Genomic DNA, 28,000 nt, shown 5'->3' with positions numbered 1-28,000 from the left:
ATCTGCACTAGGCTGATAACACTACCCTGATAGCCAAAAATACAAATGATCGGTGAGTTCCAGTAATAAAAGTCAAGGTCAAAGCCAATAGGCTGGGGGAAAAAAGATTAAATGTATAAAGAGCATCAAACTAATAACAACAGTTGAGACAACCCGCCTCAGAACGAATAAGGAAGATATTGAAGGGGTGAGCAGTTTCTGATTTTTACGATCAACCATCAAGAGCAGGGTCTTCAAACATGGTCCATTTTATGACTCATGGACTTCAACTCCCAGAAGTCCTCAGCCAGCGTGCCTGCTGCCATCTTAAACTATGAACACCTCCCCCCCCTCAAAAAAATGTTTCCTGCTGTCACAGACGTCACATCATTTAAACTGTGATTTCTAAACAGCAGTTTTAGAATTGTCGGAATGACCAATTGTCAATCTTTAACGAGAGTGTCGTGTTGCTGAGTCTTCTCTCTATTGTACCAGCCTCACAAGGAGCGACAGATGCTGTTTCGGGATCCAGACCGGAACACCTGCCTGTTTTCACGCTGCCGGTTATCAATGCCTGTTGTTCCCATTGGGGCTGCTGTTCCTGCCCCCCTCTGCCCCATTGGGCTGCTTCTGCAGCAGTTGCCAGAAGAGGCCCTTCTTGTCTTCCAGCTCCCGGTAGGTCCCCTTCTCACGGATCTCCCCGTCTTCCATGACCAGGATGAGATTAGCCCGCTTCACGTTGCGAAGCCGGTGCGAGATCAGGAGAACGGAACGGCTGCCGCGAGCTTCCCCGTCGTAGATTTCTTTCTCCAGCTACGTGAGGCCAAAAATGTGTCCAAAAGAGAAGAAAAGGTTAGAAAGGCAGAAAAAAAGAGGGGGGAACCCACAAGGCTGGGTCAGAGAGAAAATAAACAAGTTGGGCATCGGGAAAAAAATTTTTTTTTAAAAAAGCACCTCACTCGCCATTAACTACAACTCCCACGCTTGCTTCATCGCCTCTCCTACGAAGTCTTCCTCCATCTTGGCAGCTTGAAGAGGTGTGGACCGCCATCTTGGCTGGGGAATTCTGGGCGTTGAAGTCCACTCAACTTCAAGCTGCCAAGGTGGCAGGCTGAAGTCCTCGACTTTGAACAGTTTGTTTAGTGGCCGTTTTGAAGTCGCAACGGCCCTGAAAAAAGGGACGTCTGACTGCTTTCATATTGATGACTGTTACACCATCTCCGTGGTCACGTGATCAAAATTCAGACGCTTGGCCACTGATTCGTATTTATGAAGGTTGCAGTGTCCCCAGGTGAGGGGTAGGCAACCTTGGCTCTTTTATGACTCGTGGACTTCAACTCCTAGAATTCCTGAGCTGGCTCAGGAATTCTGGGAGATGAAGTCCACGAGTCATAAAAGAGCCAAGGTTGCCTACCCCTGCCCCGGGTCATGTGATCCCCTTTTGCGACCTTCTGACAACCCAAGTCAATGGGGAACCCTAACCTTACTAACCCTCACCTAACTTAACAACCATTTGATTGACTTAAGAACTACAGGGATTCACCTAACCGTTGTGGCACGAAAGGTCATAAAATGGAGTAGAACTCATTTAATAACAACTGTCTCACTTAGCAACAGAAATTTTGGGCTCAATTGTATATAGAAGGACCCTGAGAGAAGGCAGACTTGAAGGAGGATAGGCAGGCTAGCTTTCCTACAGGAAGTAAGCTATCGCTCTTCTGATATAAAGAAAATCAAGATTTACTTGATCTGTGTATCCTCTCTCTCTCTCTCTCTCTCTCTCTCTCTCTCTCTCTCATCTCTCATTCTCTCATTCTCTCTATCTTTCTATCATCTATGTTTATCTATCATCTATCACTATTTCTATCATGTTTTCTCTCTCATCTATCTTTCTCATGTATCATCTACCACTGTCTATCACTCTATCATCTATCACCTATCTATCATCTTTCTCTCTATCTTTTCTCTATCATTTCTTACTCTATCAATCTCTCTTTCATCTCTCATCTGTCTCATTCTATCATCTATCTTTCTATCATCTATCCTCTATCATCTGTCTATCATCTATCACTCTCTATCATCTCTCTTTTCTCTCTCATCTATCTTTTTCATGTATCATCTCTCTCTATCATCTCTCTAATTTATTATATCTTTCATCTCATCTGTCTATCACTCTATCACTCTCTCTATCACTATCTATCTATCTCTCTAATATATCATCTCTTTATCTTTCTATCTCCTCTCTATCATCCATCACCATCTATCATTTTTTTCTCTATCATCTCTTACTCTATCAATCTCTTTAATCTCTCATCTATCCTCTATGTTTATCTAATGTCTATCACTATCTTTATCATCTCTTTTTTCTCTCATCTATCTTTCTCTCATGTATCATCTCGCTCATCTGTCTTTCTCTCTCTATCTTATCATCTCTCTCATCTGTCTTTATATCTCTCATCTCTCATCCATCACCATTTATCATCTCTTCTTCTCTCTCTCTCTCTCTCTCTCTCTCTCTCTCTCCTGCTTTTATTATTTATTATTAAGATACAGTGAACATAAGATTCTTCTTCCTCCTGTTTTCAGGTTTGTTTGGGGCTGCTAACCCTCCAATACCCCCTCCCTTCTCTCTGCCCCCAATATAGAATTCCAGTGGAAACTGGGGAGGGTCTCTCTCAGTTCCACCTGCTACCCTGAGCCCAGCTGGGCCAAGCAGCAAGCCTTTTCCTGTTCGGAAATCTTGCGGTGGTTTAACGGAAACCCCACAGAATTCTTCTGAAGGTTAGGCCACTTCCTCTTTCCTTTGCTTCTTAGAGTCTGTCCCTAATTTGTCTTCTCAGAAGGTTTCTCCCCCTCGTGCCCAGCCTTCTCACCTGCTGCTGGCTCTCCGCGTCCAGGGCACTGGTGGCATCATCTAAAATCAGCACTGTGGGGTTGCGGATCAACGCTCGGGCGAGAGCGATCGCTTGCTTCTGCCCCCCAGAAATCAGCTTGCCTGCTTCCCCGGCACCTGCAGGAAGAGACGGAAATGGAGGCATTCTGCAATCGGACACTCCCAAACTTTCCGCTTGTCCATTTTAATTCTAACAACTGCTTTGTTGATCCCCTAATACAGGGGTCTTCAAACTTGGCCCTGTGACTGGTGGACTTCAACTCCCAGAATTCTTCAGCCAGGCACATGTGCCTGGCTGAGGAATTCTGGGAGTTGAAGTCCACCAGTCACAGAAGGGCCAAGTTTGAAGACCCCTGCCCTAATAGCTTAGTTCTGGAATAGTGACTCTCCCTTTTTACATCACATCCGGAACAATTTTTTCGCCATCCGGTCCAATAGCTGGCAGGGTGGTGGAACACGGCAACTCATCAGGCCTAATCCTGCCTCTTCCTTGTGCTCAAAGCTCCACAGAGCCACAGACAGATGTGTTTTTTTTCCAATAAAGGCCAACACAGTGCTAGGCTGCATTAACAGAGGGATAGAATCAAGATCACGTGAAGTGTTAATCCCCCCTTTACACTGCCTTGGTAAGGCCACACTTGGAATATTGCATCCAGTTTTGGTCACCACGATGTAAAAAAGATGTTGAGACTCTAGAAAGAGTGCAGAGAAGAGCAACAAAGATGATGAGGGGACTGGAGGCTAAAGCATATAAGGAACGGCTGCTGGGATTGGGCATGTCTAGTTTAATGAAGAGAAGGACGAGGGGGGACATGATAGCAGTCTTCCAATATTTCAGGGGTTGCCCCAAAGAAGAGGGAGTCAAGCTATTCTCCAAAGCGCCTGAGGGCAGGACAAAAAGCAACAGATGGAAACTGACCAAAGAGAGAAGCAACCTAGAACCAAGGAGAAACTTCCTGATCGTTAAGAACAATTGATCAGTGGAACAACCTGCCTCCAGAAGTAGTGAATGTTCCAACACTGGAAGTTTTTAAGAAGAGACTGGACAGCCATTTGTCTGAAATGATGTAGAGTTTCCTGTCTGAGCAGGGGGGTTGGATTAGATGACCCCCAAGGTCCCTTCCAACTTTATTATTATTATTAATTATTATCATCATCATCTTCTTCATCTGTGGGTCAGGATTGAAATGGGAGGGGTCCTGGATACTCTCCGAGCATGGTTGTTTTCTTGCAGATGTTTCCACTACCCACCCTACACACAGTCCTCAACCTAAGGCCATCTGAGTCCAACATTTTTGTTGCTAAGTGAGACAGTTGTTAAATGAGTTTTGTTCCATTTTATGACCTTTCTTGCCACAATGGATCACTGCAGTTGTCAAGGTAGTAACCTGGTTGTCCATTGGATCTGGATCCCCCATTGACTTTGCTTGTCAGGAGGTCCCAAAAGGGGATCACACGAACCCAGGACACTGCAACCATCACAGCAACAGCAGTTAAGATGTATACACCGCTTCATAACGCTTTACAGCTGGGATGCATCCAGCCATGTAGGACCTCAGTGAGTTAGTGGGCGGCTGGTTGAAGAGGGACAGTTGCCATCTCCGGGGCATGGCGAGCGTGCCCACAGAGAGGGCTCTGAGTGCCGCCTCTGGCATGCGTGCCATAGCTTCGCCACCACTGTGCTAGAGTGTGCAGAAATGGACAGATTGACTTTAAAGATAAAAGAGAAAGAAGACTTAGTGTGCTTTCGAACATGGGATAATTTCTATCAATGGCTAGAAAGGTGAGTTACAGAGAAAGGAATGTGGTATGTAACTTTGAATACATATTAGCAAGAAGAAGGCTACTGAGTGACTAATTAACATATTGACGATCATTAACTATTATCTATTATTGTTTGTTAAACACACGAACCCAGACATTATGCTGTTTGCTCAATATTGAGAATGTTACTTGGAAAAACCCCAACCCCGGCCCCACCTTATTCCTAACCCCATAAAAACTAATACAATCTATACAAATAAATAAATAAGAGTCTGAATATGAGCCAGTTGCCAAGTTGTCTGAATTTTGATCACGTGACCATGGGGATGCTCCAAAAGGCCGTAAGTGTGGAAAATGGCCATAAGACACTTTTTTCGGTGTCGTCATAACTTTGAACGGTCGCTAAGCGAACTTGTAAGTCAAGGACTACCTGTAATTTGGGCAATGAGACATCTGCAAGAAAACAACCTTGCTCAGAAAGCGCCAAGGACCCCCCCACCCCAGATGTTTTCCATTCCTTGACAACTGCCACGTGACCCTCTTTAATCAGCCACGGACACCCTTGCAGTCAACCCCTTGCCAGAGATACGTGGACTCCTTTACTTGTGTCGTAGCCGTGGCTCATTGTGGAGATGAATCGATGGATTCCCACTCGCTGAGTAGCCTGGATCACCTTCTCTTGACTTTGGTCTTCCAAGCCATAGGCGACGTTGGCACGCAAGGATCGGGCAAAGAGTATGGGATTTTGGCTCACCAGCGCCACCTACCAGGAGGGGAAAAAAAACAAGGCGCTTGATTATTCCAAGCGGAGTTTGGAAGCAGAAGCTCCCGATTCAGTCCCAGTTTTGTTCCATACAGTTATCAACCTTGTGAACTCTCAAGCTTCCTCTTTCCGCTACGTACGCAAGATGGAAAAGGATTAATATTTATATGTTATTTATGTGTAAGGGTGTAGGTATATACGTATGTATGTATTCAATTTGTATTTTGCCGACAAAAAGTTAAAGGGAGACTAGTATAGCTATTTCGAGTTATTTAGCTCTTATCAGCTAGCCATACCCTTCTGAGATTCGAACTTGGGCTCCTTGCATATTAGGCAGCTGTATTAACCTCTAGGCCAGTGATGGCAAGCCTTTTAGAGACTGAGTGCCCAAAACCTTCCCCCGTCCGCCCCCGTCTGCCCACAGGGCCACCCGCCGCCTCCATGGCCCGCCACAGCTGATTGCCCAGGCGGCCCAGTGGCACCATGGTGGCCACGCCCTCCACCTGCACCCCACAGCATCATCTATAAGTGATGGGGTGCAAGGGTGGAGTCTCGTCCTCACTGCTCAGCTGCCATGTCCATGGCTATGCTGCTCTGCATGGGCTGCGCCTGGGGGTGACTCTCCTCCGGGGGGCTGATGGTGAGGAGGGGGCTGCAAGGGGAGGCAGGGCTGGGGTGATGGCTCGCGTGCCCACAGAGACGGCTCTGAGGGCCCCCTCTGGCACGCATGCCATAGGTTCGCCACCTCTGCTTTAGGCCACAGGCTCGCCTCACTTCTGTCAGCTGACAGAAGTGTATGTGTGTATCTATGTATCTATGTATGTATGTATGTATATAGCATGTTTATATGGGTGTACACTTTTGAGAGCAGGCAACAGAATTTCATTTTTAATGTGTGCCAGGGTGCCCATGGTAAAAAAAAAAGACAATAAATGTTATTTTATCTAGTTTACGGCGATCCCAATCAAAGCAACACTCATTTCCCCAACTTTGGAAACTGTAATATAAGTAAGTCCTCAAATTACAAATATTTGTTACAATGGCACTGAAGAAAAATGACTTATGACCAATTTTCACACTTGTGACCACTGCGGTATCCCCCCCATGGTCACGTGATCAAAATTCAGGTGCTTGGCAACTGGGATGTATTTATGACAGTTGCACTGTCCTGGGGTCATGTGGACATCATTTTTAACTTCCCAGCCAGGTTCTGACAAGGTAAGATAACCTTCATTTTTTTCCTATCAGTATGAGCATACTGGCCCACATTAAAAATGAAATTCTGTTGCCTGCTTTTGGAAGAAAAAATATATATACCTATACACCAGTGGTTCTCAACCTGTGGGTCGGGACCCCATTTGGGGTCGAACGACCATTTCATGGGGGTCGCCAAACAAGGCTGTCCGCCATTTTTTCTCCTTTTCTTTGGCCACGCCCCTGGCACCCGGTGATGTATAAGTGGTTGGGGGTCACCATAACATGGGGAACTGTATTATGGGCTCGCGGCATTAGAAAGGTTGAGAACCACTGCTATACACATATGTACCACACATATACACATGCTATAGGTATGCAAGCATCCACGCACAAACACGCACAGAAACACACACACACACACACACACACACACACACACACACACACGTCTCTGATAATCTTAAAAACTCGAATCCCAGGTATACTCATACTAGCAATAGAAAACATTACTGAACTCCGGATCAATATAAAAACAAACTGTTTTATTACTAAGCTTTCGACGGTCCTCTGCCGACGTCGCGTCTGCCTGTGTGCTTTTAAATCCTGGCGCTTTTTCTCCCCCCCCGCCTGCCCTCCTTCTTTCTGTCCGTTCCACTCGTATGCAGCTGCTCAACGTCATTGCCGAATCATCCTCTGGACTTTCTTGTCTTGTAGTCTCAGTTAAGTTGTTGCCGTGATTGAGCAGCTGCATACGAGCGGAACAGGCAGATGCCACGCAAGTAGGAGCAATAAGACAGACTGGGGGGGCGAGGGGAGGAGGGACCAATTACTTGTTTCATGAGGAGATCGATATAAGCAGGCTAGCCAAACCTTTGGCAGAGGACCGATGAAAGCTTAGTAATAAAACAGTTTGTCTTTATATTTATCCCGGAGTTCAGTAACGTTTTTTACTGCCTGAGCAGAGGATTGGACTAGATGACCTACATACATACATACATATACACAGTGGGGTTTTTTTGAAAAAAAAAAAAAAGTGCCGGAACTCACATACGTCATACAACCTGCCTTGCTTACCATACAAGAGTCCATCCAAAAAAGGTGCCGGAACTCCATTCTTGTTCTATGACAAAAAAGCCCTGCATATACATACATACATACATACATACATACTTGCTCCTCGAAGCACAAAGCTGAAAACACCAGCCTGAAGATGACGAATGGGACTTTGTTGAAACGTTGCCAAGACACTTCCAATTTTACGTGGGAGAAAACCCGAATAACCAAAGACCTACATACAAACACCCGCGAAAACCTCAGAAAACATACACACACACACACACACACACACACACACACATATACATACACACACACATACACATACACAAATACACGTACCGTGTTTTCCTGAAAATAAGTCCAGGTCTTATATTAATTTTTGCTCCACAAGATGCATTAGGGCTTATTTTCTGGCTAGGGCTTACATTCGGGAAAATACGGTACTAAATGCGGTCTGGCTGGCTGACTATCTGAACTGGGGGCTTATTTTTGGTGGGGCTTATATTAGGAGCGCTAGGGCTTATTTTCCAGCTGGGTCTTATTTTCGGGGAAACACGGAATATACCGACCCAAAGCAAAGCCAAAGGGGGTAAGCCCGGTTTACTTAATGATTGCACGATTCACTTAGCGATGGTGGCAAAAAGGTCATAAAATGGGGCGCAGCTTACTGGACTGTCTTGCTTAGTGGCAATAATGCTGGGCTCAGTCATGGTTGTAAAAATGAGGACCACCTGTCTCGGCCACCTGCCTTTACTAGATGGCATCCTTTACCTTTTGATGCAGGAAGTGATGCTCGTATTCGCTCAAGTTCTCGTCGTCCAGCACCACCTGTCCTTGGTTGGGCTCGTAAAACCTCTGGAGCAAGGCCACCACCGTACTCTTCCCGGACCCAGAGGGGCCCACCAAGGCAGTCACAGTACCAGGAATCAGCTCTAAAGACACTCCCTGGAAGAAGAGAAACACCGGGTATCAATTCTATCCAACTTAAGAGATAATAATAAAGTTGGAAGGGACCTTGGAGGTCATCTAGTCCAACCCCCTGCTAGGCAGGAAACCCTACGCCATTTCGGACAAATGGCTGTCCAGTCTCTTCTTAAAAACTTCCAGTGTTGGAGCATTTACTGCTTCTGGAGGCAGGTTGTTCCACTGATTAATTGTTCTCACTGTCAGGAAGTTTCTCCTTAGTTCTAGGTTGCTTCTCTCCTTGATTAGTTTCCACCCGTTGCTTCTTGTCCTGCCTTCAGGTGTTTTGGAGAATAGCTTGACTCCCTCTTCTTTGTGGCAGCCCCTGAGATATTGGAACACTGCTATCATGTCGCCCCTTGTCCTTCTCTTCGTTAAACTAGACACACCCAATTCCAGCAACTGTTTCTTGTATGTTTTAGCCTCCAGTCCCCTAATCATCTTTGTTGCTCTTCTCTGTACTCTTTCTAGAGTCTCAACACCTTTTTTTACATCGTGGTGACCAAAACTGGATGCAGTATTCCAAGCGTGGCATTACCAAGGCATTGTAAAATGGTATTAACACTTCACTTTCAGACTGCAGTTTTGGCTCCGGCAATGGCTGGGATGGATGGGACAGTATTGCAACAAGCTCACGGTAGACCCCCATCGTTGAATAGTTCTCTTCACCTTTGCTGGGCTGCCTATTGGCTTATTTCTTTCTCTGAGCAGAAACTATTAACAAGGAGACGACTAAGATCTGTCCCTCCTTCCCCTTTGCTTCCTAAGTTAGTCTTCGGCTTTGATATGTATTGCTGGATGCTCTCTCCTTTGGCCAGCACTGATGACGGAGTCAATTGGAGGCTAAAACATATAAGGAACGGTTGCTGGAATTGGGTATGTCTAGTTTAATGAAGAGCAGGACAAGGAGGGACATGATAGCAGTCTTCCAATATCTCAGGGGCTGCCACAAAGTAGAGGGAGTCAAGCTATTTTCCAAAGCGCCTGAAGGCAGGACAAAAAGCAACGGATGGAAAGTAATCAAGGAGAGAAGCAACCTAGAACTAAGGAGAAACTTCCTGACAGTTAGAACAATTAGCCAGTGGAACAACCTGCCTCCAGAAGCGGCAAATGCTCCAACACTGGAAGTTTTTAAGAAGAGACTGGACAGCCATTTGTCCTAAATGGTGTAGGGTTTCCTGCCTGAGCAGGGGGTTGGACTAGATGACCTCCAAGGTCCCTTCCAACTTTATTACTATTATTATTATTATTATTTGGCTAGAATCTGAACACGGAGATGAATAAGACTACAAAATGGCCTTGGGCTCCCAGATTGGGCACTGAGCATCTCTGACCGTTGAAACTGAGTTAAATCCCATTAAGCCAAGTTAGACTTGGGTGACCTCAAAAAGCTAATCTAGGTTGGCTCTGGCCAATACCTGGACGGGAGACTACTAGGAAGTCCAAGGGCTGTAGACTAGGACTGGAACATTGACAAAACATCCCATATGGTTGCCAAGATAACACTACAAATGCATCTTTAAAATCACCATGAGTTGTGTTCACCTTTAAGGAAGCTTTATTTATTTATTTTTTTTACAGACCCTACAGCAGTGGTTCTCAACCTGTGGGTTGGGACCCCATTTGGGGTCAAACGACCATTTCACGGGGGTCGCCAAACAACCCAGTCCGCCATTTTTTTCCCCTTTTCCTTAGCTGTGCTACTCCCTTTTATTCTATTGGCTTTTGAAAGCCAATAGAATAGACTCTCTTGAATAGAGTCTAATTCTATTGGCTTTCAAAAGCCAATAGGAGATTGTCCAGGCTGTCTCTGCCCTGCTGAGCCCGCCAAAAGTCCCATTCTGCAAACGGTGCTGCACCAGTTGAGTAGCCCTCGACTTACGACTGGTTGAGTAGTCCTTGACTTACGACCGGTTGGGGGTCGCGGCATTAAAAAGGTTGAGAACCACTGCCCTACAGATTTCCATACAGGTTTCATCAACTCTCCTGGAGAGAAATAACTGGAGTTTCATCTCCTGACCTCAGCTACATTCTGATTTTCTCTGGCTGCATTCACACAACATCCTTGACCGAGTCAATGTATGACCCACAAGATGAAAACCTCGGTTCCCTTTAAACTTGGCTTAGTTAAGTTGCGTGAATTCAACCCATTTGACTGGTTTGTAATTTCATCTTGGCCTCCAGAGGTTGTGGGTGCTCCGTCGCTAGTTTTTAAGAAGAGAATGGACAGCCATTGGTTTGAAATGGTCTAGGGCAAGGAGTAGGCAACCATGGCTCTTTTATGACTCGTGGACTTCAACTCCCAGAATTCCTGAGCCAGTCAACATGGCTGGCTCAGGAATTCTGGGAGTTGAAGTCCACGAGTCATAAAAGAGCCAAGATTGCCTACCCCTGCTGTAGGGTCTCCTGCTTGAGCAGAGTGTTGGACTAGAACAGCGGTTCTCAACCTATGGGTCGCGACCCCATTTGGGGTCAAACGACCATTTTACGGGGGTCGCCAAACAACGTGATCCGCCATTTTCCCCCTCAGGGGGCGCCACCGCGCATGCGCACCGCGCCGCGCGGGGGTCGCCGTCACACAAAGGTTGAGAACCGCTGGACTAGAAGATCTCCACGGTCTGTTCCAGTTCTGTTATTCTGTTGTGAATTGGCCTAACCCAGATTATCAGGGTTATTCAGTAACAGAGTTAAGTGATCGTAGGATAGTAGGGACTCGGTCATAGGCAGTTCTCCTCATATCCATTCTTGATCCCACACCCTTCTCAGAATCCAGTCCCCATCACCAACCTTCAGGACTGGAGAGTTGCCATTGCTGGGGTAGGAGAACCAAACGTTTTCAAGCTTCATGTGTCCTTTTAAATTTGCGGGCGCCAAAGTTCCCGAGGCCTTGATTTGGGGTGTCCGGTCCATATACTGAAAAGCCTTTTCTGATGAACCTACGGCTTTTTGCACAGAGGGGTAAGACCTAATGAGGACCTAGGAGACACAGGAAACAGGTGTTGTGGGACATATTTTGAGGAAGGGTCTTCACACCGTTCCTTGCTTCCAGGCACGAGGCCGGGTTTCTTCCCCCGGTGCTGGGCCAGTCACAGTCACAAAACTTACCTCCATCACTGTGGACAGCTCACTCTCCTGCAGGACAAAGGTAACAAGAGCTCCACCACTCAACTTCCCTTGAGTGACCAGGTGTCCCCCATAATAGAGAATCCCCACTTTGAGGATCAGCTGTAAGATCTGCAGGAGAAAAAAAAGGGGGGGGGATTAGTATGAAACTCCTCGGTGCTCTCTGAGCTGGGCTGTTTCCTTGCAGACGTTTCATTACCCAACTAGGTGACATCATCAGTACTGGAAGGATGTTGGGTGTGCAGAGAGGAGAGGGAGGTGGTGGAGGAGATAGTGGAGGAGGAGGACTGTGGGGTCCTTGGTGCTCTCTGAGCTGGGTTGTTTCCTTGCAGACGTTTCATTACCCATCTAGGTGACGTCATCAGTACTAGAAGGGAGTGGGGTGTGCAGAGAGGAGAGGGAGGAGGAGGTGGTAGAGGAGATAGTGGAGGAGGAGGACTGTGGGGTCCTTGGTGCTCTCTGAGCTGGGTTGTTTTCTTGAAGACATTTCATTACCCAACTAGGTGATGTCATCAGTACTAGCACTGATCACTAGACTGGATGATGTTACTCAGTTGGGTAATGAAACGTCTGCAAGAAAACAACCAAGCTCAGAGAGCACCAGGGACTCCTCATTTCAACCTGAGCTACCAATATTCTCCTTTATTAGTGTGAAACTCTCTCCTACGTCCTCAGGGAAGCAAAGGTACCGTATATTCTGGTGTATAGGGCAACCCAGCATATAAGACGACCCCCGAGTTCGATGCCAGGTCGCAAGACGATCGATGCCGAGTCGCATGCCTAGAAAGTCATCTTACATGCCGGAAACTACCGGCCGAGTCGTCACATGCCTAGAAAGTCATCTTATATGCCGGAAACTACGTTATTTCCGGCGTATAAGACGATCGACGTTGAGTCGCATGCCTAGAAAGTCGTCTTATACGCCAGAAACTACCTTATTTCCGGCATATAAGACGACTCGGCGTATAAGACGACCCACGAGTTTGGAGGCTGTTTCAACGCTCTCAAAAGTCGTCTTATACGCCGGAATATACGGTATGTCAGTATGCTGCCTGCTTCCATATCTTCCCAGGCTCCCACAGTTTTGAGATTTTTTTTGTGTCTTTGAGTCAGTTTTAATTCCTGGCAACTAACAAGCTCCAGACGTCTTCTTTGCCATTGCCTGCGTCTTCTTAGTGCTGAGAGAGAGGGACTGGCCCAACTGGGACTTCAGACAGGACTAACACTTGCAGTCTCCTAATTTTTCTACCCCGGTATCTTAATCCCCTACACCAGAGTTCTCCAATCTTGGCAACTTTAAGAGTTGTGGACTTCAACTCCCAGAATTCCTCAGCCAGCCATGTTGGCTGAGGAATTCTGGGTGTTAAAGTCCACAAGTCTTAAAGCTACCAAGTTTGGGGACCCCTGCCCTACATCAGAGACAGTGCCCAGAGATTTTAGCATAGCCCGGTAGGTTTAAGAGAGAAAGTAAGTGCCTTAACTAAATCCTCACTGCTAGGTCCAGTCAGTGTGGTAAAACAAGTCAAGATGGCAACCAGAACCACTTTTGACATTTTTGAACAAATGCTGCAGACACTCCGGTCCCAAACACGGGATTGGTCTACCCCACTTGGGACAGCAGAGGAAGCATGATGCGGGCCTCATCGGCCAGGGAATTCTAGTTGGCCAAGTGAAGGCGCATTCCTTTTGGAATATTTTTCCCCCACCCCCAAGAGTGAAATGAGCAGCTGGTAAATTAGATAGATAGATAGATAGATAGATAGATAGATAGATAGATAGATAGATAGATAGATAGATAGACAGACAGATAGACAGACAGATAGATAGATGATAGAAAGATGATAGATATAGATAGATGATAGGTAAGTAGATAGGTAGGTATTTAGATTGATAGACAGATAAACAGACAGACAGATGGATGGATGATAGGTAGATAGGTAGATATAGATGATATAGATGATAGATAGATAGACAGATAGATGATAGGTAGGTAGGTAGATAGATGATAGATAGATAGATAGATAGATAGATAGATAGATAGATAGATAGATAGATAGATAGATAGATGGATGATAGATAGATATAGATAGATGATAGGTAGGTAGGTAGGTAGATAGATTGATAGACAGATAGACAGATGGATGGATGATAGGTAGATAGATGGATAGATGGATAGATAGATATAGATGATATAGATGATAGATAGATAGATAGACAGACAGATAGATGATAGGTAGGTAGATAGATAGATGATAGACAGACAGATAGGTGGTAGGTAGGTAGGTAGGTAGACAGACAGACAGACAGACAGTAGATCTAAATCTAAATCTATCCAAAATAGTCAGCCCCACTTGCTTTGGAGGCACAAAGCTCCAGGTGTCACATAAAATCTGGCATCATCCTTTGGGTGTCGGAAGTTGTGCAGCCCGCACTACCTCACCCTCCAAGGAGCCCCAAGCATTTCTCTCAGTCTCTCCCACCCAGGTCTGCATCTTTACCTCAGGAACCCCCAGGGAGGCACCGTAGGCCACGGCCTCCTTCTTGTTGAGCTGGTAGGTCTCTTCCAACTTCTTTTCATAGCGCTGAGCCGCGCCGTCCTCGTTGGCAAAGCTGCGGACGGTGGAGATGGCCTGGAAGGTCTCCATTGCGACCTCGTTAGCCTTGGCTAAGGACTCCTGGACCTGCATGGCCAAATTCTGGAAGGAGAGAGAGAGAGAAAAGAGAAAGAGGCATGTCCTAAATGGATTAGGTTAGTGATGGCGAACCTTTTAGAGACCGAGTGCCCCAAAAGTGACCCCGTCCCTGCTCCACCCCCTGCCCCGCCCCCGCTCCGCCCCACCCTGTCTGCCCACAGGGCCACTCATGGCCTCCAGGGCCCACCACAGATCACCCAGGCACCCAGCAGCGCCATGGCAGCCACACCCTCTGACCACGCCCCACAGCATCAACTGTCCACGTTGGGGCATGAGTCTTGTCTACACTGCCAAGCTGCCATGTCCTTGGCTGTGGCTGCTCTGCATGGGCCATGCTCAGAGGCAACTCTCCTCCAGGGAGCCTGCTGGTGAGAAGGCGGTCATAGGCGGAGGCAAGGCTGGGGCAACGGCACGTGTGCCCACAGAGAAGGCTCCGAGTGCCGCCTCTGACACGCGTGCCATAGGTTCGCCACCATGGGATTAGGCTAAAGATGTTCGATCTGAACCCCCAAATTTTGTAATCAACTCTATTGCAACTTTGGAAGTGAGCCAAGGGGAAAATTAATGAAACCATCCCAAAGATGCTTTTTTCCAGAGGCAACGGGACTTTCTTGTTTTTCTTTGAAGACGTTTCGCTTCTCATCCAAGAAGCTTCTTCAGTTCTGACTGGATGTTGGGGAATGGAAGGATTTATACTCCTTGCAGACAGCTGGTCACTTGCATTCTTTTAGCGAGTTGTTACGGTTACCTGGAGGCTTCTCTGTGTCTCCAAGGTCACCTGAGTAGTGCAAATGGGTGTGGAATCTTCTTGAAACTGTTGAAAGGACTGTGCTGTAGACTGGACATAACTGATGTTGTATATCGCCCACTCTGTTGAGAGAGGGCTGTTCAATTTTGACATAAATAGCCTCTTTGACTTATTAAAGAGGCCATCTATGTCAAAATTGAACTACTCTCTCTCAACAGAGGGGGAGGCATCCGACATCATCTATCTCCAGTCTACAACACGGTCCTTTCAACAGTTCCAAGAAGGCTTCACAAAGCAATTAAAAAAAGAACCCTTTTAAATAGGGATCTTTCCCCACTTCAGCACCCACCAGATGCATTAGGGCTTTCGTCCCCAGGAAAGGCTGGTAGAAATAAGCAGCATTTCTAAACACTTGTTTGAATGTGGTTAAAAGAATAGTTAAATTTTGGATATGAATGGGTTCCATAGTAAGAAAGATAGGATTTACAAGTAGTATAGTATTTTTTTTTATGATATGGGAAATGTAAAAATATTGGGATGATTTTAAGTGAATGAAATGTTTTGGATATTTAGATGTAATCAATTCTGAGAAAACTACAACCGATAAGAAATGTTTTGAACACCAAGGGGAAATTAAGCTTAAATTCTGAAAACAGGACCTGTAGTGATTTACACAAGATGTTTTTGGTTTTTTTGCAAATGCAACTGTAACATAAGCTGATTAGAAAAGATGCTATATATTGATGTTATCATCATTCGCATAAATACTAGAAAAATGTTTATATTCATTTTTGTATGTATTAAAAGTACTAAGAACTATATTGGCTCAAGGCTGGTAAAAGGAGAACGCTATTGTAAGAAGAGAAGATCAAGGAAATGTATTCCTAATTAGTATGTTGATTATGAAATCATAAGAAATTAATTATTATTGCTTGTTGTTAAATATATGAACCCAGACAACACGTTGTTTACTAAGTGCTAAAGATTGTTATTCCAAAAAATCAACAAAATAGATTTTTTTTTTAAAAAAAGAAAAGAAATAAGCAATAGTTCTCCTCAGCGGCCTCTGGGGAAGTGGCCCTTGGGCCTCTCCCCCGCAGTACCCCTCGAGCGGGGCTGGAAGGGACCTTTGAACCGTCCCACTCTTTGATCACCTGGTAGTAGCTCCCCGTGAGCTTTGGCAACAGCAGGATGAAGAGCAGGGCTACGGTGATGAAGAAGGTCAAAGGCACAGAGATCCATAGCATCATGGCGTAGTAGCAGACGCCTCGGAGCAGGTACCACATCAAAAGGCTCAGATCGTGCGAGAGGGCTTCGCTCATGGCATCGATGCCAGACGAGATGTGGGAAGAGATGTCACCTGAGGAGAAGGCCAAGCAGGACAAGCCCATCGGAAAAGATGTCAATTGGGGGAGGCCCACACCAGCTGCGGCCTTTACCTCCCCTGTTCTTTTGGTACCCATCTGTGGGACCGAACCAACTTTGAGAATGGAGAGATCACTCGACCAGTGGTGGGATTCAAATACATTAACATCCGGTTCTCTGCATGAATGCAGGCCTGGGCCTCCGAGGCCTAGAACGGGCTTCTGGCAGTGACATCAACGCACTTCCTGTGCGCTGTTTTAGGCCTAGGAGGCCTCCTCCTGGCCTCCAAGGCCTAGAACAGACTTCCAGAAGTGACAGGTTCCTGAATCTACTACCCTCCCCTTCTCTAAATCCTTCTTTCCTTCCTTCCTTTTTTTCTTTCTTCCTCCCTCTTTCTTTCTTCCCTTTCTTTCTCTTTTCTTTCTCTTTCTTTGTTCTCTCTCTCCCTCCCTTCTTTTTTCTTTTTCTTCCTCCCTCTCTCCCTCTTTTTTCTTCCTTCCTTCCTTCCTTCCTTCCTTCCTTCCTTTCCTTCCTTCCTTCCTCCCTTCTTCCTTCCTTTCATTCTTTCTTTTATTCTGTCTTTCTTTTTATTTTTCTTTCTTCTTTCTCTCTCTCTCTCTGTTTGCCTCTCCGTCTCTCTCTCCTTCTTTTTTTCTTGCAAGTGCTCAGACTTTAATTGATCAGGTAGTGGAAGCAGTTTAAAATCTATACAGTTCTCTCTGTAGTAGAAGTGGGAGAAGTAATTTTTTTTCCCCTAAGACAATTCCCCTTCGTGCAAGATCTGTATAACACTGAGTATCCTTTTAAAAAGGATTTTTAAAATGTATTTTTAAAAATATGGTACTATCAAAGCTTAAAAAAGAAGACAAAAACTTATGCAAACTAATAAAGGAGAAAAAAGAAAAAGAAAGCAAAGGGAAATCAAAAAGGCAAGGAAAGAAATAAAAAGTTTTTAAAAAACGGAAAAAAAGAAAAAAAAAGGGATACAAAGCAGCTTCTGATATTCTTCAAAGCGGTTACATGTGCAAAATCCTTTTCTTTCAAGTTGCTTTTGAAAGAGGTCTGTGCCCTGACTCAAAGCTAGAGTAGCTGAATTGTATTATAACACACAGTATCTTTAAATTATTTACTGAAGTGTTTCAGGGGGTAGCATTTTTATTCCTGTATTTTTGGCTTGCAGCCTGGGGAGTTGGGTGGGTGTTGAACCAGAAAGACAGTTCCTAAGTCAGGGGTCGGCAACTTTGGCTCCCAGAATTTTGGGAGTCAAGTCCACAAGTCATAAAAGAGCCAAGGTTGCCGACCCCTGTCCTAAGTAGAGAAACAATGAAGGGAATTGCGGATTCTCTACCTGTTCGGTTAGCGTTGAAGAAGCCGATCTCTTGGCGCAGGACGGACCTGAAGACGGAGCCCTGGAAGCGGGTGTGAAATCGGTTCATAACTGTATTGTACAGGAAGTCGCAGAGAAACTCCGTTGTAGCACTGAGAGGAATCAGAAAAGCCGTTACCTTTCATGACTCCATCTTTAGCTCTCTCCATTCTTTTCTCCTATCTGCTTCACCTTTCACCTCTTTTCCTCTATCTCCCCCCCTCCCCCATTACACATTTCATCCTCTGCTGCCATCAAAAGACCCGACAGCCTTGGTTTCCTTTTTTTTTTTCAATCCCAGGGTCACCGTTTTTTGCAAAACTTCGCAAAATGCAAAATTCATCACAGGGATCGTTACCTCAGGATAAATGTTCTTTTAATCTCTCCTGGTTTTATTGGCTCATCAAAATATAAAATACGAAGAGGAATTCAAAAAAATAATAGAAAAGTAGGAGGAGGAGAAGGAAAAAAATGGTGTAAAGAGGGAAAAGACGAGAAAAAGGCACCAACGTCCGACTCTCTTTAGCACAGAAGATAGCAACGTTATGACCGCAACTTTTTTATTTTTATACAACAGCCTGTACAAGCCATTTCTATAAAAATAAACTTATCTCATTAGGAAAACCAAAATCAAAGTTTCATGTATTTTTTTTTTAATTCCAAGCATAAAATGTGGAAGCAATTTCAAAATAGAAACAGGGTTAGATATATTCTCTTCCTTGGATAAAAGAATCAATCTGCTTCTCTTTGCTGTGGAGAATAATATATGCTTCTGTTAACTCATTCATCTTTATCATAATTCATATGAAGAGAATCTACTATTATTTCTTTTTTTTTTAACCCTAAAGGGAGAAAATACTTTTTCTAGTTTGGATATTTTACTAACTTTAAACAATACTCAAGTATTATATATAAAGGGCGAAAAAAGCTATCATTTTAAACCCAGGACTCAAAACACAAAACTACAGTTATGTATGTTGTTGTTAGTTGCGAAGTCAGGTCCGACCCATCGCGACTCCACGGACAACGTTCCTCCAGGCCGTCCTGTCCTCTACCATCTTCTGGAGTCCATTTAAGTTCACGCCTGCTGCTTTAGTGACTCCAGCCACCTCATTCTCTGTCGTCCCCTTCTTCTATTGCCCTCAATCTTTCCCAGCATTAGGCTCTTCTCCAGTGAGTCCTTCCTTCTCATTAGGTGGCCAAAGTACTTGAGTTTCAACTTCAGGATCTGGCCTTCTAAAGAGCAGTCGGGGTTGATTTCCTCTAGGACTGACCGGTTTGATCGCCTTGCAGTCCAGGGGACTCGCAGGAGTCTTCTCCAGCACCATAGTTCAAAGGCCTCCATTCTTTGGCGCTCAGCCTTTCTTATGATCCAACTTTCACAGTCATACCTTGCAACTGGGAAAACCATGGACTTGACTAAACTTTAAACAATAAAGTATTATATACATAGGGCTAAAAACGCCATCTTCATTTTAAACCCAGGATTCAAAACACAAAATTTCATTAGAGCTTTCATTCAGTTATGTATATCACTTCCAGTCCCAGAATTCCCCTGCCACCTTGCTGACTGCAGAATTCAGGAAGTTGAATGGTGGACATTGTTCATCGGCATTGTAAAACATCCAGAGTCACTTTAAATAGCGAGATGGGCAGCATATAAATTTAATAACTAAATTAAATAAATAAAACATTAAGTCCCTGGAAGATGGTATCCATAGTATGCCTTCTCTGCCTGGTCTAATGGGGCACCCCGCTGATAAACTGTTCCTCTCCCACTCCCTCTCCACACACACACACACACACACAGACACACACACACACACACACACACACACACACACGAGGCATTTCCAAATGTATTCGTTTGTGATCCAACCTTTCCCTGCTATTGTGACTTAAAAATGCATTGCAAAATTTGCTGATTTCCAACCGTACCGCAGGTTGATTTGCGCAGTGGTTAGAAATGGGCAAGAAATAGTTTGGTGCAAATTTGCATTGAAAAAACAACAACAACAAACCCCATCATACCTGGCCAGAGTGAAAAAAGTCATCATGTACAGAGCATCCTTGAAGGCCGAGGCTCCCTTCTTGCTTATGAGCAAGTCCATCACTTTCCCGGTATAATATGGAACTGCCATCTCCCCTGAAAGACAGAGATTGAGTGATTGTGTGTATGTGTGTATGTGTGTGAGCGAGAGGGAGTAGAGAGAGAGACAGAGAGACAAAGAGAGAGAGAGGAAGGGAGAAAGAAAAGAAAGTTGGAAGGAAGGAAGGAAGGAAGAGAAAGAAAGAAAGAAAAAGAAAGAAAGAAAGAAAGAAAGAAAAAAGAAAGAAAGAAAGAAAGAGAAAGAAAGAAAGAAAGAAAGAAAGAAAGAAAGAAAGAAAGAAAAAGAGGTCTTAGAGAAATGAAGGGTAGTAGATTCAGGAACCTGTAGACCAGCTATTCTAAATTTAAGAGGGGGGGGGGGAGAGGGAGAGGGAGAGGGGAAAGAGAGAGAGGGGAGAGAGAGAGAGAGAGAGAGAGAGAGAGAGAGAGAGAGAGAGAGAGAGAGAGAGAGAGATATTCTTGGTTCCCAAACGGAATAAACAACCCACACAGTATTCAAAAAAACCAGCAATCCTGAACGAAGACAATATTAAGCAAAGACTAAGGAATGAATTGTGTGGACTGCTGAAAACAACTATACTACAGCGTTCAGTGTTGTGCAGTAGCAGGGTCAAAAGTAACAGGCTGCTCTAATTAATAACAAAATTCTGCTGGCTTCATCCACATTGTGAGCCTCAAAGCATTTTAAAAATACTTGTTTGAAATGTGCACCACGTTAAGTAAATTCCTGCCAGCCTGACATGGATACTTGAACATTTTTACTGCTATTTTTAATTAATTTATTTTGCTCAAACTAAAATCCCATTTCCTTTCTTTTTCCCAACAAAAGCAGAAATAAATCCTGGTTAAAAATCCCATCCCCCCCCCCCTGGATGCTTATAATTGTTACTTTGAAATAATTAAAAAAAAAAAAATTGGAGGCCTGGCCTAGTGACATCTAAAATGACATTCCCAAAACTCCAGTTGAAAATAAAAAGGAAATTGGAGATAACTCTGTGCAAACCGTTCAGAAGTAATGCAGTACAGGAAAAATGCCCGCAATTAGAGGACATCTGTCCATTTTTGAATTGACACATTCAGAGGAGGTGGGGAGTAACCGAAAAATTAAAACAAAGACGCTGGGAGGGCAGCTGACTAAAACGGCTTTTCTGAAAGAAAGCGGAGAAGAGAAGCCCTGAAGTGGATTCATCTGGTAGGAAAGTTCTTTTGCTTTACAAAACCCGGATTATTCTTTATAAAGTCCTCGTTTTCCGCGAGAGCCATTTTAGCAAATTGCCTTTACTGTTCCCGAAGTTTCTGGCTCCGTTTCAACCATCCATGCCTTGGAATGTGGAAACGAGGCCTGTCTATACAAGCATGCCCCAGCATTTCCCCCCCCCCCCAGTCTATTCTCGGATGAGAATGAGGTCAGAAATAGCAAAGGGCACATTACAAACATGCAAGATTGCAAGTCAGCAAACAAAAAGACACCCGTTAGAAGTGTCCTTTCCTTGAGTGATTTCTGCCATGTGTTCGAATTTTCTGTACGTACTTTGAACACTAGATTTTGTTATTAACTGAGATAAAGAAAACTTTGGTTATTTTAAAATTTGGAAGTATAAATATTAAAACTTAAATTTGAATATCGATTTGTTTATAGAGGTTAAATGTAAAGCTAATGAAGATATACTTAAGCTAAAATATATCGATAAATGTAATATCGATAAATTACTTAGATGATATAATAAAAACTGCATTAGCTTAAATGTGAGATAATAGATATTAAGAGAAGAAGAGAGGAAGTATTTGATGCTGAAAGGAGAGAAAAGTTGCTTAATTCAAGACGTTTGGAAATTAATAGAAAATAAGAATGTTATATCGTTTATTAATTAGCTGAGGTAAGATGGGGAGAAATAGAATATGTTCAAATAGATAAGATGTGTATTCTGAATATTAGATTTTGTGATGTATTGTGATAATGGGAATTTTGGTTACTTAAAACTTGGAAACTAGAAATATTAAATGTTAAGTTAAATATTAATGGGGAAAACTAATTAGGACACTGATTGTCTATAAAGACTGAATATTAAAATAATAAAGATATGTATAAGCCAAAAATTGATAAATGTGAGAACGTCATTTTTATTTAATTGATTTAATCAGAATTGTATTAGTTTAAATAGGAAACAGTAAATACTAAGGGGAAAAGAGAGGAAAAATTTAATGTAACAGCTTGAGACTTGCACTAAAGATACTTGTATGTTGTTGTATTATTGATGGAGTGAAGCTCTTCTCCAAAATGTCTGAAGGCAGGACAAGAAGCAACGGATGGAAACTAATCAAGGAGAGAAGCAACCTAGAACTAAGGGGAAACTTCCTGATAGTTAGAACAATTAACCAGTGGAACAACCTGCCTCCAGAAATGGTAAATGCTCCAACACTGAGTTTTAAAGAAGAGACTGGACAGCCATTTGTCTGAAATGGTATAGGGCTTTCTGCCTGAGCAGGGGGTTGGACCAGATGACCTCCAAGGTCCCTTCCAACTTATTATTATTATCATCATCATCATCATCATCATCATCATCATCACACAGTCAGCCAGATGTTCAGACTGGATTTGGCATTTTGGTCTACCTATCGAGTCCTTACCCAGGACCTGGAATAGGCACATGTGGATGTTTGATGGTATTACATATATCGTCACAGGATGGAAGCAGTTCCTAGTAAGACCGCCTTTTGCAATTGACTAATGGCAAATTTGTCAATGCCAATGGTGTTCAAGTGGTGCTCCAGTTGTTTTGGGATTGCACCCAAGGCGCCTATTATTATTATTATTACTACTACTACTACTACTACTACTACTACTACTACTACTACTACTACTTAAATGTAAAATTAGAAAATCAATAAAACTTAAAAAAAAAGAATTTTTGGTTTTGCTATGCCTAAAAAAGCACCATTTTCTCCATTCAACACAACAAAAGCTATCTTTCGAATACCATTATTTCAAGTTTCTGCATATACAGACGGTTCCTCGATTTGCAAAGGTTCACTTAGTGACCCGTTCAAAGTTACAACAGCACTAAAAAAAACCTGACTTACGAACCATTTTTCAGTTACAGCTTTGACAGCACCCCCACGGTCTTCCTTGATCCCCTTTTTCAGCCTTCTAACCAGCAAAATCAATGGGGAAACAAGATTCATTATAACAACCGGATTTCTAACTTAACAACTGCAAGAAATGTCGTAGAAGGAGGCAAAACTCACTTAACAAATGTCTCACTTAACAACAGAAATTTTGGACTCAATTGTGGTCGTAAGTCAAGGACTACCTTTATGCGCAGGGATGTATGTAAAATGTGGTTTTAAAAAAGTAAAAAAAAATGATCACACCATCACGGTGTGTTTTTGTGGATTCTCATGTTCCATAGTGTAAAAAGAGAAAAACGATTTTCTATTATCTTTATTGCACGATTGTAAGAACCAGTTCCGCAGCCACGACTCACTCTGGCTGTTTTTTATTGGGGTTTTGGATTAAAGTCCTCCATAAAATAAACAAATAAACAGCTATGGATTCCGGGAACAGTCGCCTCCATATGTTCAGAAATCCCCACGTAGCATAAGCAGAGCGGAGGGGAGGAATTAAATACTAAACTTACCGCTACAATTCAGACAGGAATTTGGGTCACGAGTCATGATCGTTAGATGGGTCATCATGTGACCTCTCGATTTCATGACAATTTTTGATGATGGTGAAGTGAATCGTGTGGTTATTAAATGAACCGTGGGGTTGTAGAAATCTAGGATATATAATGGGACTTTTTTTTGCCCCAAAACTGCAAAATACGTAGCAAATGACAAACATGTGACTATGGGATGCTGCAATCAGTTGTACCTGTGCTGAAAATAAGTCTGGGTCTTATATTAATTTTTGCTCAAAAAGGCGCATTAGGGCTTATTTTCCAGTTAGGGTTTATATTCAGGGAAATACGGTACTACAGTCATCTGGCTGATGATCTTAACTGGGGTTTATTTTTGGGGTGGGGCTTATATTACGAGCATCCTGAAAAATCGTGCTAGGGTTTATTTTCTGGTTGGGTCATTTTTGGGGAAACACAGTAAATGCAAGCTTGTTGCCAACCACCTGAAATGCGGTCGTGTGGCTGTGCACATGTGCGCGGGTGGCAATCGTAATTTTCCAGGATGGGTTGCGAATAATTTCGGGGGAATCTGTCATAACTTCAAACAGTCATGAACAACTTGCCTCCAGAAGTTGTGGGTACTCCATCACTGGGGTATTTAAAGAAGAGATTGGACCACCACTTGTCTGAAATGGCATAGGGCATGGGTGTCAAACTCATCGTGTCATGTGACATGTCACGAAATATCGCGACTTTTTTTGCATTATCGGAGCTGAGGTGAGCGTGGCCTCCGTATGATACCACGAGCCCGCGGGGCGGCAGTTTGATACCCCTGGTATAGGGTGTCCTACTTGAACAGGAGGTTGGACTAGATACAGTGCCCCCCCAACCTTTTGGGCACCAGAGACCTGTTGGTGGAAAGAGGTTTTTCTGCAGACAGGAGGGAGTGTGGTTTTGTATGCTGCCTGCATCCGCGGATGGGGCTTCACTTGTTTGTGCAGACTGGATTTTGGGATGCTGCGGCCCGGTACTGGTCCATGTACCAGGGGTTGAGGATCCCTGGATTAGAAGATCTCCACAGTCTCTTCCAACTCTGTTATTCTGTTATTAAGTGACCAGTTGTGAAGGCCTAAAAGTAACAATGCATTGTCACAACGGAAGTAGGTGCACAATGACATCATGTGCATGAGCGAAAGGGGCGGGGCTTGGGCTGGAATGAGACAATCAATGTTTTTCTCATTTTGATGAGACATTTCTGCCGAGGGCAATCATTTTTATATGCTTGCTACTTCCGAGTGGGACTATAGGAATTTGCTGTTTCTTTTCTCTCCCAAATCCCACTTCTAAATTTTATTTACTTATTTATAAAGCCACATTTATATGGCTGCTCATGTGCTTAGGCCGGGGGTCCCCAACCCCCGGTCCGTGGACCAGTACTGGGCTGCGGCAGGCCAGCAACTGGGCCGACACAAACAAGCAAAGCCCCATCCGGAGGATGCAGGCAGCACACAAAATCACACGCCCTCTGGTCCACGGAAAAAACTCTCTCCACGTAACTGGTCCCTGGTACCCAAAAAGTTGGGGGCCTCTGCCCTAGGCAACCAAGATAAAAACGAAAGAAATTCAAAATCTGTTATAGTACGGGGGAAAAAAAATCAAGATGAGGGCCTAAAAAGACACAACAACAATAGGACACCTCTACCTTCACCTCAGACTCCATTAGCTCTCTAGCCCCCCCCCCTTTTTTGAAAGAACCCATTTCAAGTTTCCCACAACTCTTGGACATTCCTAAATATCAATAGAAGAAAAGAGATAAAAGGAATTGGGGTTATTTAAAACTTGGAAATTATAAATACCAAATGTTAAATTTAAATATAAATGGGAAACTAAAAATCGGGAAAAACTAATTAGGACACTGACTGTCTATAAAGAATGAATGTTAAAATAACTAGGATATGTCTAAACTAAAAATTATTGATAAATGTAAGAAAGTTATTTTTATTTTATTGATATAATAAGAATTGTATTAGTTTAAACATGAGACAGTAAATACTAAGGGGAAAAGAGAGGAAATATTTAATGTAATAGTTTGAGATCTGTACTAAAGATACTTGTATGTTATTGAATTATCGATTAACCCAGCCGCCACGTTGCTTTTTAAATATTTAAATCTAAAACCAGAAAATCAATAAACTTTTCTTAAAAAAAATAAAAATAAAAAAAGGAGAGGGCAGGACTCTGATCATATATTGTTTGCTGCCATTTTGACTCTTTTGAGTCTCCTTGCAACAAATCCTTAACATAGGTAGTCCTTGACTTACAAGCACAACAGCGAACAGAATTTCCATTTTTAAGCAAGGTGTGGTTAAATGAGTTAAATGAGTCGCACCAGATTTTACCAGCTTGCTTCTGCTATTGACTTTTTTTCTGCTATTGACTTTGCTGGTTGGGAAGGTTATAAATGATGATCAAATGACCTCAGCATGTTACAGTCACTGTTAATACAGGCTGAATCAGAATCAGAATCAGCACATAACTAGAAGGGACCTTGGATGTCTTCTAGTCCAGCCCCCCTGCTCATACAGGAGACCCTGTACCAGGGGTAGGCAACCTTGGCTTTTTTATGACTCGTGGACTTCAACTCCCAGAATTCCTGAGCCAGCCATGCTGAGGGGAAAGGGAGAGGTTTCCAAGCTGAGCCATGCTGGCTTAGGAATTCTGGGAGTTGAAGTCCACGAGTCATAAAAGAGCCAAGGTTGCCTACCCTGCTCTATACCATTTCAGACAAGTGGCTGTCCAGTCTCTTCTTAAAAACCTCTAGTGATGAAGCACCCACAACGTCTGGTTGACACGCACCCAAATTTTGACTTTGCGATGGTCGTAAGTGCGAGGACCAACTGCTAAGTCACTTTTTTCAGTGCTATTTGCAACTTCAAATGTTCGCAAATGAATAGCTGTAATCCAGGGGTAGGCAACCTTGGCTCTTTTATGACTCGTGGACTTCAACTCCCAGAATTCCTGAGCCAGCCAGCCAATTCTGGGAATTGAAGTCCACAAGTCATAAAAGAGCCAAGGTTGCCTATCCCTGCTGTAATTCAAGGACTCTCTACATAAGATATTGTTGAAACTCTATGCTGATTGTGAGAGTGAGGGGAAGGATCACATCGGCCCCCTCCAAAGGTCCAACTTACCCATGCAGGAGATCACTATAAGCCCCGTGATGGCCACAAACCGCAGCACCTCTGGCCTCAGGCAGGCGATGAGGCGCCCAAAGGAAGCCGAGGTCCTCTTTTCCGTTCCTGTGGCCCCCGAAGGGAGGAGGAGATGGAACAGCAGCATCCCCAACCCCAACACCAGGTAGTTGAGGACAAGGACCTCAATCCTGCCCCAGCTGTAGGCCAGCTCCAGGGCGCCCCCTTCCGGCTGGTAGAGGTACTGCAGGCTGACGTAGCCGGGCATCTGGAAGGAGAGGACCAAGGCGCCTTGCAGCAACAGCTTCCAGGGAAGCTTGGCCTCTCCGGAGCGGGCGAGGGTGCCCCCCGCGAGGGCGAGCGACACGCAGCGCCCCATGGCGACGGCCCACAAGAAAGCCACGGGGTTCCCCGAGGGCGAGGGCCTCCACTTCCAAGCCAAGTGGAGGGCCAGGAAATCCAGCAGCATCCCTAAGGCGACCCAAGACCACATGCCCGGCTTCATCGCGCCGGTTCTAGACGGGCCAAGGGAGCTTGCCGCAAACTCGCTCGAGCAGCGCCTCGGTGCTGGAAGGAGCCCTGGCGAGAAAGGGAAGAAAGAAAACAAATGAGAGCAACGGAGAGAGAGATTGGAGCGAAGCGGAAGGAAGAAGGGGCGGCTTTGCTAAGAACCGACTTACGGGCCCTTGGAGGCGCTTCTCTCGCGGAGTCCAGCCGCCGCCGGGCGCTTCCCGGCTTGCAGAGCCGCGGCGCGAAGCCGGTGGAGAAAGCAGCTGTCGGCGAGTAACTCGAGAAACGGATTTAAGAGAGCTCCTCCGCGGACGGCAGCCGGCTCAAACTGAACGGAGGGCGCTGGCAGCGGGGACCGGAAGGCGAGTCTTGGCACATCTCCCGGCCGGGCTCTGGAAACCACCCCAGCCGCGGCGCTTCGCTACAAGCAGCTGCTTTCGCGGAAGCCGAAAGTGAAAGTAAAAAGTCGGGGAAAACAAACGCGGGCAGCCGCAGGCGGAGAGAGGCGGCGGAAGGAGCGAGGAGATGTTGGGCGACTTCCAGGGAAGTCTGGCTCCGGGCAGGCGGTTGCTCAACCGGTGTAGCTTCGTCCCGCTAAAAAATAAGTTGGGCAAAGTGAAAGCGATGGGGGAATGCGGTCGAGGAAAAACGGGGAG

At 44.6% G+C, this 28,000-nt stretch overlaps 1 protein-coding gene across 1 annotated transcript; it reads right to left on the bottom strand.

Moving 5' to 3' along the window:
• Nucleotides 1-88: 88 nt before the first annotated feature.
• TAP1 (transporter 1, ATP binding cassette subfamily B member) lies at nt 89-28,000 on the bottom strand. The gene is made up of 12 exons (XM_039364733.1): nt 27,515-28,000; nt 26,835-27,413; nt 19,945-20,059; nt 17,896-18,026; nt 16,337-16,542; nt 14,240-14,437; nt 11,724-11,852; nt 11,406-11,594; nt 8,427-8,600; nt 5,240-5,399; nt 2,853-2,989; nt 89-792 (listed from the first exon to the last, which is right to left on the bottom strand). The coding sequence occupies exons 2-12, from the start codon at nt 27,337-27,339 to the stop codon at nt 547-549; spliced, it is 2,190 nt and encodes a 729-aa protein (XP_039220667.1). The 5' UTR covers nt 27,340-27,413; nt 27,515-28,000; the 3' UTR covers nt 89-546.

The sequence above is a fragment of the Crotalus tigris genome, unplaced genomic scaffold (assembly GCF_016545835.1).
Source record: "Crotalus tigris isolate CLP2741 ecotype Arizona unplaced genomic scaffold, ASM1654583v1 scf7180000019840.826796, whole genome shotgun sequence".
In the NCBI taxonomy this organism is placed as follows: domain Eukaryota; kingdom Metazoa; phylum Chordata; class Lepidosauria; order Squamata; family Viperidae; genus Crotalus; species Crotalus tigris.
This window is presented reverse-complemented; position numbering and strand designations above follow the sequence as displayed.